Source organism: Chrysoperla carnea, chromosome 1 (genome assembly GCF_905475395.1).
Source record: "Chrysoperla carnea chromosome 1, inChrCarn1.1, whole genome shotgun sequence".
NCBI classification, from domain to species: domain Eukaryota; kingdom Metazoa; phylum Arthropoda; class Insecta; order Neuroptera; family Chrysopidae; genus Chrysoperla; species Chrysoperla carnea.
Window position 1 is genome coordinate 111,846,675 of NC_058337.1, and position 18,388 is coordinate 111,865,062.

Sequence of the window (18,388 nt, forward strand, 5' to 3'; positions counted from 1 at the left end):
AATATTCCTGCAATTTCATTTGTTTCTTATGTATAGAGAGCATGTGGCGTCGTTTTATCAGACATTTCAACAGATATGAATAATATTAAAAAAGCGTTACATATTTAATATTTTTCTATATTAAATATATTTTTATAAAAATACATATATTTTTTATTTAAAAAAGATACAAGAATCATACTTTTCTTCATAAATATTTTAAGAAGTAATATAAATCTTAAAATCTTTGAAATGTTTTATTTGTTTATTTTAATGTAAGCATAAAAATATGAAATTTATTTTTCTTACATGTATAAGCGTTTGTAACTTGTCTATAAAATCAAAAAAACATGTAAATGTTATATTACGATCACTACAAATATAGATAAATACAGGGTGGGACAGAGAAGGACACGATTTTGAAAACGGTGTAAAAAAGAAATTCCATTTGAAAATTATTTTTTTAATAAAATGCTGATGGCGTATTAATATGTGATCTGTCAGTTGGTGGCAGTTCAATGTACTTTTTACTAAAGGTGTAATACCCAAGGATGTAGTAATTATAATTAATATATAACCATGGTAATACCATACAAAATATAAGTAGTTAATACCATACAGTGTGTCAACAAGTCTGAAAAGCCATTAACTATGACGTCACGTCTGTTTTAGAATTTTGAATTTCTCTCATTGAATTTGTACTTTTATCAATTAATTTTAAGTAATTAAAAAGATATTAATTACTAAAATAATGGTTTACTTGAAATGTCCAGCCAATAAAGTTACGGGAAAGTAAAATTTTAACCAAATTTAAATTTCATGAATATTCCCTATTGCGTGCGTTTTTAACCGAATTGTATTGTTCGTGTTCTTATGTAATTTCAGTTAATTTAGAAGTTTAATTCTTATAAAATGACGTCCTTTGAGTTCGAAGTTATTCACCAAATGCAGCATTGTTAGTAGGATTTGAACCACTTCTTGTCGCATCCTCTCTTTAAGTGCTTCAATATTATTTTGATAAGACGCTTTCACAACTTGCAAGCGTAATCCACCGCCATATTGTGACTGAATTAATGGCAGGAAAAAGTTATAATCGTAAGGGGAAAAAATGCTTTCTTAAATACACAATTAATTTTCTTCAATATTTAATTTTCTTTTACGTAGCTTTAGCTGGTGAAAAGATAATTTAAAAAAAAAAAAAGATAGGATTTTTTTTCGAATTACAGCAAGTATGTGCTGTGCGTAAGAAATATTAGATAGCAAAGGTTTAAATCCAGGTAATGGCTTTTTGGTTTATATATTTTTTAATGGAAGAAGTTGTGAAATAAACAAATCTATACAAATTTGTTTCCAGAAAAAGTTTGGTAATTTCATTTTGTTATGCTCGAGTCATTCTGTATATCAAAGAAGTACATAATCTTTAATGTTTTTCTGTTGTTTTTCTTGCGATAAATCTACTTAAAAGTACTTTTATTGCTGTTTTATATTATGAAGTCTGCGTACTTAATTTTTATGACAAAAAAACAAATATATATTTCATTCATTAGGAATCAAATCATAGACATCCATCTATTTATACTGTTGCTCTTTTTCTTATAAAAGCTACCATCTGTTAATTTATCTGTATACTGTTTGCAGATTAATGTTGCCAGTAAGATTAGTAGTTTGGTTTGAGACTAGTTTGTAACCAGCTTTTACAATCGGTGGTGGGAGATTGTACATGGTTATTTAAACATTTTATTCTGATGATAAATTTGTAATAAAGTAAACTGTTTTACGGAAATCGTTAGATCGATTTCATAGAACTTATTTCTATTTATCTTATTTATCAAAATTATCGGATTTTTTCGGGTCCAGAATGTGATTCGTGTTCAGTAAATACTGTATTTCTTTTAAATAATACAGTTCCAACATATTATTCATCATAAAAATTCGCAACTAAAGAATCTATCTTAAATAAGAAAACATTGGTAAAAATTTTGTTTGCCCCGAAATATTTTGGTCAATTATCGTAGACGGTGTATTGATTGTATCAACATGAATTTTTTAAAACTTGCAACCTAAATCTGCAAACAGTTTTATTTGATCAATAAAAATTACTTTTCCAAGCATTTTACTACTTAAAAATAAACTATTCATTACGCCATTTTAGACTTAATATTTTTTTTGAGAAATCCTATAGATACAAAATATGAAGGTATAAAAATTTGATCAAATGCGAATCGGACTAACACACGAAGATTACCGTACTAACGTAAAAGATATAATACTTATGTACTTGTTATTATAAAAAGTACGAACGCCTTAGGGTACGTAGTCCCAAATTCGAACTTGATCGGTCTTTTATAACACATGTACTTTCTATTCAACAATTTTGTAAAAGAAGTCCATCTATGATTATAGATAAAACTATCATTTTAAATTTAATAATACGAACTATCCATGGTTACAAACAAAAACTACCATAATAATACAACAACTATTATTGCCCTCTATGATTATCGACAAATACTATTTTTATAACGCCATCTATTATTGTAAACTCAAAATAATTCATATATTTGAATTTTCTCGGTTTTCGATTATTAATTTATCATTTATCTAAGTTTTTATTATTTATTGATATACCAGGATTAGCAATAGACACTCTGCTATTCAACTATGCCGTTCCCGTGGGTTACCCTTCAGGTACGGATTCCTAAAAAGGTGAATTTAAAGGCATACAAGCGATAAACTATATCGTTATATATATATAATATATAGAATGTGTAAAAGATGAGCTAGCTAACGCGTTATAGTAGGTGCAAGAAAGGATATACCTGCCTATTACATGTAGGACTCAGGAGTGTAAAACTCTATTATAAGAAAATAGTTCAAATGGAAATTCAATTTATGTGAAGTAAGCAGTTTTATATATTCAAGTAGGTGTGATGAAAAAAAATTCATCATCAGAGGCGAGCTTAAACATATTGAACAGACGTACGTGTAGCGTACGAGTTTGACTACGATCAAGTATCTTGCTGTGTGTGTATGTATCAAGAGTATTATTTATTTTTAACGTAGCAAGTTGTAGAGTTTAACTTCCTTGTCGATATATTCAGAGAAAAACCTAACCAAGGATTTAAAAGAAAATTAACAAGGTGTTTATATTCTTTTTATAATAAATAACTTCCTAGAAAAGCTTATGAAAAGCCACATGAGTTTTATAAACGTAAAATTGGAATCAAGAGCGAAAAACAGGTCAATTTTATTTAAAATTAATGAAAATGTCAATGCAATGTCAAACTCGTAATATTAACAAGTGAAAACAAACAATTGACTGAGTTAATTGTTGAAATACCATGTATAGGCAGTGTTGATAACTCACATGTTGATAAATCACATTTCACATACATACATATCTGACATATTTAACTGATATTCTCATATAATGCGCAAGTGTTGATGCGCACTCGTTTGTTTTTTGACGTCACGTAAATAACAAAAGATACTCACTTTGATATTAATACATACTATAAAATTTGTACCTAATTAACGCCCTCGTGGGTAAACAGTGATGTTTACAAAAAAATGTTTCAAACAAAAGTTGTTTATTTTTTTGTAAGGAACATTTTTTACATTTAAACTTTTATTCTATCTCTAACGGTTTACAAGATGGGTACTACGGACCCATGACCCAATTGACCCATGTTGCTCATTTACGAACTTGACCTCACTTTTTACGTCCTAAACACGCTGTAAAAATTTCAGCTTGATATCTCTTTTCGTTTTTGAGTAATCGTGACCACAGACGGACGGCCGGACGGCCGGACGGACGGACAACCGGAAATGGATTAATTAGGTGATTTTATGAACACCTATACCAATTTTTTTTTTGTAGCATCAATATTTTTAGGCGTTACAAACTTGGGACTAAACTTATAATACTATGTATATTTCATATATACATGGTATAAAAAGGCGTATTAAATATTTTATCATATCTTACGATTATTAGTAGCTACCATAATAACCGGTACATATTAGGCTGTGCGTTTCTTTGCTGCCATAAGTGGTTAGATCACAAGTCTTCAATTTTAACCTCACGACCGGTGCAGTTTTCCTGGATTAAAAGCATCTTTTACAAAGTGTTTCGACGGTGACAAAACTACATCCCCTGACTCAGTTAGAAGAGGTTTTTTGCATATAGCACTTTTCAATCTTTATGTAAAATACGAAAATTTCACCGAAATCCTTTTTATAGAGAATTTTACGTTCTTAGAAGAACTCTTACGTTAGAAGAACCCGCGCCTCGTACTTTCACAGTCCGTACTACTTTGTGTCAGTGGTAATATCTTACCTGGTTACAAGAAAAAGTAATATTCACATTGGTATAATCCAATCGTATACCTTGTTTCAATCGATATTAACAGATTTATAGAAGCGTAGTGCTGGTCACACCCTCGCTATTCAAAAGATGCTCCTACATCAGTTTGGAAAAGCAATGGATGAATGAATATAAAAACAATTTTTTGATGAAATTCGGTGCAAAAAAAAAAAAAAAAATCCAATGCTTATCTTCTCCTATTTCATCCCTTCATCTTTCTAGTTACAACCTATTAATTTGCATTTTAATATGTTTAAAATTAATCTTCATAAACCAACAATAAATTACAACAAAAAAGATCTAAGGAAACAGATTTTTCGTAAGACAATAAAAAAATACAAATAATTCTTATGTTTCTTATCATTATTGTTGTCTTTTATGAATAAAATATAGGGTGCGACAATAATACAAGTGGAATCTTACTACTTATTACAGTTGAGTATATTTTAGATATAATAAGAAGTATATGTAGATATTAAGTCATGATAACCGGTTGAAAAGAAAATGGCTCTGCTATTTATACTTTGGTACCAAAGCATAAATGTGGGACTAACGGTCTCCCAACAGAAGCAGCAAGTACGTATTTTTGGCTAAAAATAAAGATAAATAGTATACATCACACGGGCAAAAAGTTTGAGATTCCTCATCATGACGCGCAGTTCAGGGCTCTCAAACTTTCTGCCCGTGTGATGTATATTATTTTTCTTAAAAATAATTTTCGTAATATACTATTTATAGCAATTATATCAGTTATCTAATTTTTAAGGAATAACAACAGTACATAAATGGATTTTGAAGAATGCACACCCAGATTGAAGTCACTATCTATTTTTCGAATTAAAAGCAAAATTATGATTTTTTGTAGATCTGCACGTTTTTGACACATAATAATATATGGAATTGAGGAACGTTCAAGATAATTATTTATATTTTTATGGTGTATGTTTTATTATTGTCCTTTAATTTGATGTTATTAAAATGGTTGATTCACTTGTCGCACACATTTCTTGCCGCCTTCTTTGCTAAAATTATATTTTGAAAGGTGAAGTGCACTGTGTAGTATGTATGTATTTATAAATAAGATAAGGGTAAATGGAGTGTTAGGAGGGGAGTAAGGGACGAAAAAAGTATGTTCACTCACAAAGAATATATGAGCAAAGAAGAAAATGTGATGAAAATAAAATTGGGAGATGTAAATGTCATAAAAGGAAACTTGTGTTTGTTGTGTATTTATCTACAAGGTATCTCAAAAATAATGAGTAGATCGTTTGATGAAGAGATGATAAAGAACCCAAATTAATTTTTTATCCAATTTTTCAACTGAATAAGGATTTCCCGAAGTATCACTCAAAATGTCATATGAAGGACGACCAAACAAACTTAATTTCACGATTTTAGATAAAAAATTCAAAGGCCAAGGTAGATATTTTGGATTTTGAAACACTTTGTAAGTTTACAAACACAAATATAATACTATCAAGCAAAGTGCTTTACATAAATATGGTGCAAAAAAGTACTTTGTTTACGCAATAAATGTTATAATCAAAATTGAATTAATGATACTTTTTTTTTTTATTTGATTATATTTTGTGGAAAATAATTGGAACAATTTTTTGTTCTAAGGATTTTATTAGGCTTAATATTTACTGTACATTATTTTGACCATATGTGACTTTTTATCTAAATGTCTTTATGTATATATTGTTGTTTGCACAAAATAACACTTTTATTAGACATTTTCATAAAACATTTTGATTATGGTAGAAATTGTATCTTTTCCTGTAACTTTTCACTACGAAGTAAAATGAAAATGGTGTAATATTTACACGAGATTTGTGTTGCATCAATTCCGTATTGTTTTCAACATATTCTTGGCGGCCTTTTCAAACTATAACGAATTCAGTAAATCAAAAATTTTCAAAAATCATAAAAATTTAGTTGCATAACCCAGTCTGCAACTTTTTTACTGGTTTTAATTCGTGATAATGATATATTTTAAAAGCTTAGATAAAAATAAGACATGTTTAAGTTGTAAAAATAAAAATCTAATTATTGTACATATTACATTGACAAATGTACAAAAAAATGTGTATTTGCACGATAACATGCAACAATTTCCAAAATTCACACGTCACAATTGTTGTTTCCACATGAAATTTTGTTTAATCTGTATTCTCATTGGCAGAAAATTATAGAAGCTATTGTAATCGAAGAAAAATTAGTTCACAGATTCATCTAGATATAATGTCGTTGGAATCGACCCGAGGATCATTGGAGGAGAGTAACAGCTTCTCCAGAGAAGATCTAATGGTAAGTTCTAATAGGTTTTATAGTTTTCACAAAAATTCGGCGAAAAAATATATTTTTCAATTGGTAACTTTGTTTTGAGTTTTTTTCCCAAAACCATAAAAGTTTTACATTAGATTAAAAAACGACCCCCTTAGAAAAAAATACTCTATATAGGCTTTTTGGAAATATATTTTGAAAGAAATGAAAGGAATATATGACCTAAATTTTCTGAAACTAAGGAAAAAATATGCCAAATGAGAGTAAAAGGTCAAATGGAATCATTTAAAGGGTTTTAATTTTTAAACTAATTTATATTCGAGATGCTTTTTTGGGAATTATTATCAAATGCATTTAAAAAAAAAGAAAAATTAGAACTGTTTTGCTTATATCATATGATGAAAGATTTATCACCGTGCAAATGGTATCGGCCTTCACAAAAAGGGACTACTGTTTTCAACTAAAAGAACTTACCCTCGTATAAAACTATACTCGGGTTGACTATAATTTTACAATTACAAATATCATCCCTTAAATTGAAACGACAACTGTTTAACTAGATGTAGTTATATTTGAGTGCATTTGATCATTACATATAATGGCATCGAAGCTTTCCGAACAAAAGATTTACACATAGAAGTTTTACACCCTCCTCAAAAGTTTTTGAAAAATGTACAATTATTTGATGAATAATATTTATATCGTAATTATTTATATGCATTCACTGTACTTATCAGAGTGTCACAATCGTTTGAAAAATTAGAATTATATTTCATCTGGTTATTATGTTTTAAAGCTGTTTTTGTAAAGCTTGATGAATCATTTTATATACGTGAGACGTGTTGAAATCTCATTTAAATGTATTTTAACACATTGTTAGTTTAGGGATTTCTCTAAAACCTTCTTATAAATTTTGCGTAGTTTTTTAAGTTTAATTTTCTACAAAAACTTTGAAACGTTACAATTCAAGGTTTGTTGATTGGTGCTTATTTCTTTGATCTAGAATAGGTACCTCTTATCTAGATAATAGTAAATTAATATTTGAAACATTTTTCAATTGATATAAAAACTTTTTATGTATACTTAGTATTCAATTTTGGACTCGTTTTACCGTTATTTTCCAATTATTACTCATATAATCAAAATTATTTAATATCCAGTTAGTACCAAAAAAAAGATGAAACGCGTTCTTTTGAAGAATGGAGTTAGGTATAACTCGAAACTTACCTGAAAATAAAGAAATAAAAGAATTAGTATTTATTGATATAATTAAAATTAAAAGACTAAGAAGTATTTTCTGTTATTGGACTTTATTAATTAAAAATAAGTAAATAAAAAGTGTAAGACTATTTTAACTCTTGGAAATCGAATAGTTTTCAAAATAAAAAGTAAATATGCCTCATAATTTATTTTCTACAAGTAATATTACGTGTATATCAAGGCAAAAGAAGTCTGTTTTCGGAAACCAAAGTTAATTTTGATGAATTTTTTTAAATAAAAAAATAAGATATAAGATGTTTTTTTTTTTGAGTAATAAAAAAAATCGATTTTAGAAGGATTTAGATTTAAGAGAGAAGTTTCATTCAGATTTGTCTTTATGTTAGAAATCATAATACATATAATATTTATCAAAATTTCGTCGAAAGTTGCTGAGTTTATTATGTCATGAGATAATTTGAGAAATAGATACGACTGCAGGCGAAATTATAAAATAAAAAATTACAATTTGAGAACGAAAATTTCGGATATTGTGTACGTGCAATTTTATAAATTTTATCACTAATCATTCATTTGCAAGAGAAATACAATTTTTTAATGTAATAAACATTATCCAGAATTTTAATTATTAACAGACAACTTTGTAACTTTTACATATTACGAATATAAATGTGATACATAAAAACAGATTCCCAAAAATTGGATTTAGTAATTTATATAAATAAATATAATAATAATAATTCAAATTTATGATATTTATAAACATAATTATATTATTTTAAGAGTAGAGTAGACGATTTATGACGTAAATTGGTATTAAAATGTATAACAACTCATTAAAAAGTAAAAATAATATTATTTGTTCAAATAATTAACATTAAAAATTGTTACAATATAGAATATTAACTAGTCTTAAATTCGATACAAATTTTATATTATTGTTAACGTAATAAAATTTTGAAAATTATTCATTTTAATTTTGTAAATATTTTTATTACTTTTGATCTGATCCGAACGCTTGCTGTGATCAGGCTACCTAAGAATAAAGGGAAAAGTTTGTTTTTTGCCCAAACAAAACTATTTTTAAAGAGAAAATAATTGAATAAATTGAGAATTTTTGCCAGATTTACGAAAAAGGTAAATACTCACTGTGATCTCTTAATCTTTAAACCGTAGTATATTTTGGAAACTATTTTTACTTATAGGGAAATTTGATAGGCTTCTGTCAAGATTCGTCTTTTGCCGTTTACTATTTTGAAGGAGTTAAGATGTGGTAAAAATGAAATATCCCATTTTGGCGTTATACTAATAAGGTAACATTGTATTTTGAAAATTCTTAATTTATTCTTCCAAATCAATTTCATCCCCATTAAAGTAATCCCCTCCCGATGCAATGCACTTATGCCAACGGATTTTCCAATCTTCGAAACACTGGTTGTAGTCACTTCCCGGGATTGTCTTCAGTTCCGTCTTCCCTGCGGCTGGAATCTCCTCTATCGTATCAAAACGTTGTCCCCGGAGCGGTCTTTAGAGCTTGCTAAACAGCCAGAAGTCGCCGGATCAGGTGAATACGGTGGTTGCGGAACGATATGGGTTGAGTTTTTGACGAAACGATCACGAATTATGAGTGCAGTATATTCCGACCTCTTTAGAATAATATTCCTTGTTGACTGTTTGGCTGGGCGAATGCACAACAATGCACAACAAACGCGCGTAGCTTAAATTCAAATGCCACCTTATTTTTTTAACACAATTTAATAAAACTGTGGAAGTTAAGCGGATCAGTGGGAGTTGTACGTTTAGTGAGGCAAATGCCACTAAAGAGTCAAGATTTTTACGAAACTTGAACTTGACAAAATTTTAATATAAACATAAACAATACTTTCTAACATTATTTGATAAAACATTAACCTAAATTAACACGTTCGAAAGTAATAGAAACTATATCATTTATGAAATATCATTCATTCTTAAGCAGGTCTTTCTATTATTAATTAACGAGCAAACGCTAACAAAAAATTTGATTTGTAAATTGTTTATTCTTTTCATTTGCAAGTTAAAGACATAATGATATGCAATAAAATTCGATAAAACATTCAGATTGAGGTGCTTTAAGGGTTTCGTATGCATACTTTAAAAATTCTGTCTTAGTGTTCTATAAGAGCTGACATTCACCCTTTTGTAAAAATTCTAAAAAAGTTTAAAATAAAATAGCTTAGGTTAGGTTATATTGGCTGTCCACGAAGGACAAACTTAGGATATAGAGCCATTGTGATACCATATTTGTGTTTTACCACCTTTCTGCTGATAATTTCATTTATCAGTTCATAGCATCAATATTTTTAAGCGTAACAAACTTGGGACTAAACTTAGTATACCTTGGTATATTACATATACATGGTATAAAAAGGTTCAGTTTCTTTCGAGTACGGATCCATAGAAGATAAAAAAAAAAGATATAGTAAATAAGATGTTCTTTATTTATTTACTGGAATATCATAAATTTGCTTAATAAACTGCTATGACGATTAATATCGTTTATTTACTACACCAATTATCATCACTGATTTAGAATAATTTCTTTTTCAATCAGTTTAGTAGGACGACATTTTACACTAAATATAAAAACTGAACTTTAACTTTGAATCGTTTTAGTCTCTTCAAAATCGTTCACTTGGATCATACATAAAATGAGTTTTAATCGAAATTTAATAATAGTAATAAGTGTATTCTATGTGTTAACAATAATTTCAATCGAATGTTCGGAAACAAATTCATTGTTAGATACCGTACTGGAAGAAAGTCGAAAACGAAAACGTCCATTTTTCAGTATGAAGTGTTTTTAAAAATATTATGTAACATTCGAAATCACTAATTTTAGCTGATCATTATTCTTTTATAGTGAAACCATTTGCTGCGTACACATGGTTGGCAAGTTTAGTGGCGATTAAAATTAAAGTAGCAGTTATTGTGTTTACGGTGTTATCAATTGGAGCGCTTTTCTTAAAAGGTTTTATTGGATATTTTGGGAAATTTTGGTGGCCTGGTTGTAATTCTCATAGTGGTGTGATATATTCTGGTCATGAGATTATAAGTGATGTTCCACCTCCGTCGTACCACTCTCATCATCATGATTATGATTTAGATCATTCGGGATCAATGATGTATTACAATCGCGTGAAATATCCAGTAAAATCAAGTGGAGTGAAAAATACGGGATACAGTGGAACTTCTGCACCAACTCGACAAACTAGAGAAGTGCATGGGATTAGTAGAGATGACGCAGATAGAATAATAAGGAGGTAAGTGAATTAAGTGCCCTCAAAACCGTTACTTATATTATAAATGCGAAAGCAACTGTGCCTGTATGTTTCACAATCACGCCTAAACTAACGAATCGATTTAAATAAAATTTGGTACAGAGATAGTCTAGATCCTGGAGAAGCATATTTTTTTAATACGAAAAAGGGGTGTTCTTCAAAAACTGAAAAAGTTCTGCATCGATTGAGCTCAAATTTTGATACGATATACAATCAGCTTCAAGGATTGTTTTTATTTATTTTTAACCTTTGGGGGGGTGGGTGGGTGGAAACGTGGGGCGTGAAAGTGGGGATGAAAAATTTAATATTTTCAAATAGATCCAAATGGGGTATCAAATAAAAAAAGCTTGACGTGTAGGCGATATGGGGGAGGGTTTGAAAGTGGGAACGATCGATATTTTCAAATACACTCAAGCCTGATATTAAATAAAAACGCATAATCTGTACATTAAAAAACTGTAAGTTACAAGAAAGTCAGTTCAGCCGTTTAAAGTTGTGAAGTCTTTTACCGGGGGTAAAATAAATTTCGTAAAATTTACTAGATATTTCTCATCTATTCAATGCAACCATAATGTCTCCAGCGAAGCCTGGTAGAGTATAGCTTCGCCCTAAAATTAGGGTTCCACCCCAAAATACTAAAATCAACGAAATTGTGAACAAAAGGAGAAGAATAACGGCATATGAAGTGAAGGTTGTAACACAATAATTTTTGTATTTAAAATTGAAATCTGAAATCAATTAAGGAGTATCAACAAGAGAGTAAGCTTCCGAGAAAAAAAAAGAAGTAGTAAGTCATTGCCTTTTCTCGGCTTGGGAAGGGAAAGTTTTTAGGCAAAATAATGCTAAAAAAAAGTTAAAAAATCAAATGATGTAGGAGCCAAGAAGAGTATTTTTCGTTCATTTGATCACCAGTCCCCTAACCAAAACCAAGGACGATCAAAATTTAATTTGTTTTTTGTTTAGCATAGAGTCTTTTAAACCAATTTCACGTATCGAAGAGATTTGTAAGCGGCGTTATGTTTGTGAATCGGATGTTCGAGCAAGACACAGCGTGGCTGCAGCTTATCAACTATATTTCTTTGGGTAATTATTACAAAAATGAATCATTTTAAACTTCGATTTACTTATAACGAAAAGTTATTTATAAAGTCTGTTATTTTGTTTATTTAATAAATAATCGATATAATGTGACTGGACTCGAAATAATATGAATTCAATTAACATATTTATTACGTAGAGAGAAATATTTGTACAAATTAAAACTAAAAATAACTATATTTCTTATTAATAAAATAAATGATTTAAATAAAAATATGCAACTCTGGTGATAATTAAATTAATTCTATTTTATATTTATTTGTTTTTGACAATGATTGGCATAATTATTTTGTTACAAAAATAAAGATGATTTTTAATTTAAGAAAAATTCCTGTTGTTAATTAAGATTTCAACTTTTTTCAGTCGTGAAGGATTAGCAAAATACCGAGATCGAACACAACCTAAACCACGAACATATGAAGAATGTGCTCAATTATACAAAGAATGCAGTGATCCAATGAAAATTTTATATGGAAAACGTAGAAGAAAACGTAACACGATCAGAAAATGGAATTCAACATTGAATAATGATAATTAACCCACTTTTGTTATTTATTTATAGCTCAATTCATTATTTACTTATTTATTTATTTATAATTATTTATTTGTAAAAAAATACAATAATATTTCATTTGTATTTTATTAAATATTAAACCTTCTATTTTGAGAACACGTCATATACATACAATTTTGGATAAGATTACTGATACACTAAATGAGTGCAGTTATAAAGGAGGGAGGTCATAGCTCCCCCAAAAAAAAGTAGATAAAACAATATAAAAAATTTAAAATGAAAAAATGCTCAATGTTTGTTTTCTAATATGTGATACGCCTTTTTTATGAAAACTGTAACAAGCTTTAGAGCGAACTACATTTTCCCTGGTTTTTGATGTGCGTTTCATAGCCATATGATTTTTCGCCTTAAAAAATAGTTGTGCGTCAGTATGGTACAAGAAATTCTAGTCTGTTTGTACTAGAACTTATCTTTGCAAGAGAGTCTAGCTACCTACGCAATAGAAATACGCAATTTTTTTAATTTTGAACTCAATAAGCTGGTACTTAAGATAGTCACAAAATCACTGAAACATATGTGTCAACAGTATGTAAAATTATTTAATAATAAAACCTTTGCAAACGAATAAACTGTTAGCTAGATCACTAGAGCAGTGCTGCCAACTTACAATTCTCAAACTCATTAAAAAGACAATCACTGAAAAACGACTAGACAGCAAGGTTTTTCGATTTTCATCGATCACAAAAATCTCTAATTAGCATAAATGGTGTTAGAATAATAAATAAAATATTTGCACACAAATAAAATTTTTAGAAAATTTTTTTAGGCTATTCGTTGTGTGCGTAGTCATGGTAGGGACAATAAAATCGATGCCAGCGCTTCCGGTGAAAAATTTGGGCGATAAAGGAGGCTGTGATGACTAATTTGCAATTCTCTACATGTTAATGTTATAGATAATGTCAAATTAAAATTATTGAAAAACACTAATTAATTGAACTTAATGCATTAAAAATTGCGACAGTAAGAAATCAAATTGTACAAATATAATTTTTGAAATATAAATTATCATAATTATTTATTGAAATTTGTGAGATTAAATTTTCAATGTCATAAATGCATCAAAATTGAGCATATATTTTTCGATTTTTTTTAAAAGAAGGAAATGGAAAAGTTTGATTGATTAGAATTTGATAAACTATAGAATTAGAAGAACATATTTCGCATAAAATTCGCTATAGATTAGAAGAAAATATTTCGTAAAATATAAACGTCTCCGCATATGAAACTTTGAAAACGATAGGCATTTTCAAATGTTAATCGATTATTAAGATAAGTAAAATAAAAATCTATAATACTTGAGTGCGATATATGTTAAGGAGTTGTGAAAATGAGGTATTGTTTAATAATAGCTAAATAATGATTTTAGGAAATTTCTTTTATTTTACGAAAGAGAACCCTCCTTTATCGGACCTCAGTTTTCCTTTTTTTATATTTTAAAATTCCATATAAATTTTTTTTATATAAAGCATCTTAGATTCACATCATGAATTTTGTATAAATTTTTTTGTGGGCAAATTATTTAATATTTTAATATTATTTACTCATGTATACAATTTTTTATTTCGTAAATCACGACGCAGTAAGTATCTGTAAAAACCATTTTTATCGAAGCCAATCTTTTAAGATTGACACATAGATGCGGTATTTCTGAGCAAAAATAACTAGAATATGTTTTCATGAAGACAGGTGCTAACTTCTTTATTTTAAGAAATATAATCAAATTTAAATAATCTATAAAATATGAAAATGATAAAACTGAAGATAAAGAATGATATTAAAACCACAAATTTAAATGCAATGTTGCATTTAGTAATCGTAACTTGAATCTAAAATAATGCTACGATTTTGTTTCCTTTTGATTGCATTGGCTGTGCCAATTTTGGGTATGGATTGTGAATTTGCTGCTCAAAAATATACACTAGATAACTAATAAGATTTTTGGATTCACAGGAGCGTCTCTTGAAGGTAGAGTTGTAGGTGGTGAAGATGCTGATTTAGGGGATGTCGCGTCGATTGTAAGTATTGTAACAATCAAAAACCGAGATATATAGTTATATGAAAAAAAAATTGTTTTTGTGGTAGGTTTCATTGCGAACTTCTAGGGGAAGTCATAGCTGTGGTGGAGTTCTAATTTCAAAGGATTATGTTTTAACTGCTGCCCATTGTGCTGTTAGTATGTAAGTTTCTGTTCGATGATTTATAAATTTTAGTTCCTTTATTAAAAATTCCAAATATTATGATAAATATCGGAGCTGGAATTCGTAAGTCAGCAAAATTATTTATAAAAAATTACGGTTTGTTTGTGTAGCCCTGCCTCAATCCAATTTGGAGTTGTAACTATAGACCCAAAAGCAAAAGATGGTTCGGTAATTAACATTTCATCAAAAATCATTCATGAGAAATATGTAACAGCAACTAGTGGAAATGACATTGCATTGTTAAAAGTATGTTAATTAATATTTTTCCCATAAAAAATGAATTGACAGTAAAAAGTTAAAATAATGTTACAGCTAGCTGAACCTGCAGTCTTCGGTAAATATGCACAACCAGCAGTTTTACCTGATCAAGATGAACCTGCACCAGCAGGAAGTAATGTACTTTTAGCTGGTTGGGGCTATAATGAAGTAAGATATTCATATAAATTTAAAAAAGCACTGTAGGGAATATTTCGTTATAAATTATGCATTATTGAATAACAAGCATCTATGAACTGTAATCAGAAGTTACTGTTCATGCCTTAAACGCCATTTATGAACAGTAATCAGAAGTTACCAAAGATCAGAATCACTTGCTTAATAGTTAATTGTACAGCTTAATTTATATTGCAAAAATGTTTAGTTTCCTAAGTTACGGGGATACATTTTACATTTTTTTTACACTTTTTTTGGTTTAAAAGAGTTAAAAGACACAACAGTCTGAGAATTAATTATATTTTTGCGCAGACTGGTGGAATTTTACCTAAAAGATTACAAAAAGTAAACATCACTATTGTGGACATAAACGAATGTAAAAAAATCCATTCTTACACAGTCCATGACAGTAATGTATGCGCAGGAGTACCAGGAGGGTGGAAAGGACAATGCAATGTAAGTTTTACTTCAAAAAAACACTAAGAGTACAAATTCATTTATTTATGTTTTTTTTAGGGTGACTCTGGTGGTCCATTAACTTTGAATGGAAAAATTGTGGGTTTGGTCTCATGGTCAATGAAACCATGTACTACACCTCCATTTCCAGGTGTGTTTACACGTGTTGCAAGTTTCAGAGATTGGATACGTAAAAATGCTGGTGTATAAATTTGTATTTCTATATTTTCTTAAATGAATATATTTGCTAACAATGTTTCGTTTTACGGTTCTTTATATTATCCCGGTTTTTTTTAAATTTTGGAAAATCCAAATCGAAATTAATATGTACAAAAAGTAATAATTTTGGGATAAAATACCCTTTCCTGGAAACCACACTGATATATAACAAACGTAATAAAACAAAAAATAAAGTTTTGTGTAGTCATTTTTAGGTTTTTTTAAAAAATAAAAATTGTATATAATTTAATGTTTTTAGTCATAATTTCCACGAAAATATAGACTTATGCACTGTATCGAAAATAAACTGCGATGGGTGGGATGTGTGTTAAATTAGTTTTGGAAATGCCATCTATATACAGGGTGTCCCAAGAGTAACGGACATCCTTGTTAGATCAGGTAGAAAAATAAAATTCTAAGACGAAAAGTCCTCTTCCTTTTTTTTGATACATTGGCGAAAAGTATGTATTCGTACACGCCAACGTAGCGGTGAAGCTTTCGCGTTTCACTCTCGCACTTCTTACTATTTACCTACCTCTTCCACTGTCTTGCCGCAGTAGCGCGCTTCTGATTGGTGGCCTAGTTTAATTAATAGTAAATTATGCGTTCATCGGATCAAAAAATGGATAAGAAAATGATCCGTTACTCTTGGCACACTGTATGTAGATATAATTTTTTTTCTTCGCAATTTTTGGGCATCTTCAGTAACCCTCATTACTTCTGAGACTAAAATGAGTTGAAATTCGGTTTGTGGCAGGGAGGTTTTGAAGTATTTGTAGGAGAAAAACGCACAGACCCTTCAAATTGAACTAAGAAATTGAAAATCTTTATGTAGGAAAAAAAGAATTCCCAACTCGATCTCTCTTTTTTATGCCGAAATATCATGAAAATGTTATATCTAATGAGTCGAGCAAATATGACCTTAGTGATGGCGCTCGATTACTCATTGGTTTTTTTGTTATCTAAAGCAGCATACACAACAAAGCTTTTTTTTCTATATTATTTTTTCTAAATGTGACAATCAGAGCGTAAAGCGAGTGAGCTTGTATGTTGATTGCTCTGACATTTAAGAGGCTTACTGCAACTACCTTGGTACATAGTTAGGTATCTCGACACGACTAACTCTTGTTATACAAATTGTTAGGTGGTAACAAAACGGGTGTTTGTTAGTTCTTTTTATTCACCTAACACAGTTCTCGTTTCTAATGTCGAACCAGTAGGAAGTAGAGCTAGGCTGGGGGCTATCTAGAACCGGATAGAAAGTACATGCACACAAATTATATTCTAGAAAAACGGATGTTATGAGAAAAATAGCTGAAAATCTCTTTATTATTCATTTTTAAAACTAAATTGCAAATATTAATCAAGGTAAATGTAATATCATCACGAAAATATTATTTTTTAAGGTTACTCGGTACCGAGAAGATAATAAAAATTGTGTCATTGACGCCACTCGATTATCCAGAAATTCCAAGTATAACCCATACTTTAACAAATTTCGGGGTGCAATTTTTTTTTTATCTATAGATACGAAAATTGAAAAAAGAAACGCTAACTTTTCCAAGAAATAAAATAAGGTTACATTCACGTGAAATTAACAAAAACTAACATATCTCGGAGCATGTGAGGATCCATAAAATAGTAATGACAGTTCATTTAAAAGTTTGAAAATGTTAATTTTAAAAGTTAAATTAAAATGAATACGTTTAATTTTTGATTGACATATAATTTCCGTTTATTTACAAAAATATATATGAATTACGATTGTTGAACATATTGAGAAAAATTCCTTGCAAGAAGAACAAACAACAAATTCCGTAAGAGATGCTATAAATACAAAACTTTATAAACAATTCAAAGTCTAAGCATTCAACTTGACCCTAGTTACACTCACATTTTCCGACGCAACCAAAGAAAGGTGTTATGCGTTAAGCGTCTATATTTGTGTATTTTTGTGTCTGTCCGTGGCATCGTAGATACCAAACGGGAGAACCAACTTTGATTTAGTGTGTTTGTTGTAAAAGAATTCTAGAAAATCTGTTCAGTTGGACGCTTCGAAGAAACCTGCATTATTCAAATTTTTAAAAGCTTTGCTCATCTCTACAGCTCTTCAAATAGGGATAGAATGTTGAAAATTTGATGATATCTATGCTTTCTTCTGAAAATTTTTACATTTGTTCCACATTGTTATTTACTTTACATAAGTCGAATTCACATACATGATACTTAAAAGATCTTTTGC

The 18,388-nt window shown here is 29.2% G+C and overlaps 2 protein-coding genes and 1 long non-coding RNA gene across 10 annotated transcripts in view; 2 read left to right on the forward strand and 1 right to left on the reverse strand.

Moving 5' to 3' along the window:
- Window positions 1–18,388, reverse strand: part of LOC123305991 (RNA binding protein fox-1 homolog 3-like) — a 306,815-nt gene that overhangs the window by 80,153 nt on the left and 208,274 nt on the right. The window lies entirely within an intron of this gene.
- LOC123306005 lies at window positions 11,026–12,725 on the forward strand. Its single transcript, XR_006536879.1, has 3 exons — window positions 11,026–11,151; window positions 12,133–12,252; window positions 12,631–12,725. It is a non-coding gene; the product is annotated as an uncharacterized LOC123306005 (long non-coding RNA).
- Window positions 14,605–16,181, forward strand: LOC123305997 (trypsin-7-like). Its single transcript, XM_044887858.1, has 7 exons — window positions 14,605–14,724; window positions 14,792–14,856; window positions 14,924–15,018; window positions 15,150–15,285; window positions 15,352–15,465; window positions 15,784–15,927; window positions 15,988–16,181. The coding sequence occupies exons 1-7, from the start codon at window positions 14,676–14,678 to the stop codon at window positions 16,135–16,137; spliced, it is 753 nt and encodes a 250-aa protein (XP_044743793.1). The 5' UTR covers window positions 14,605–14,675; the 3' UTR covers window positions 16,138–16,181.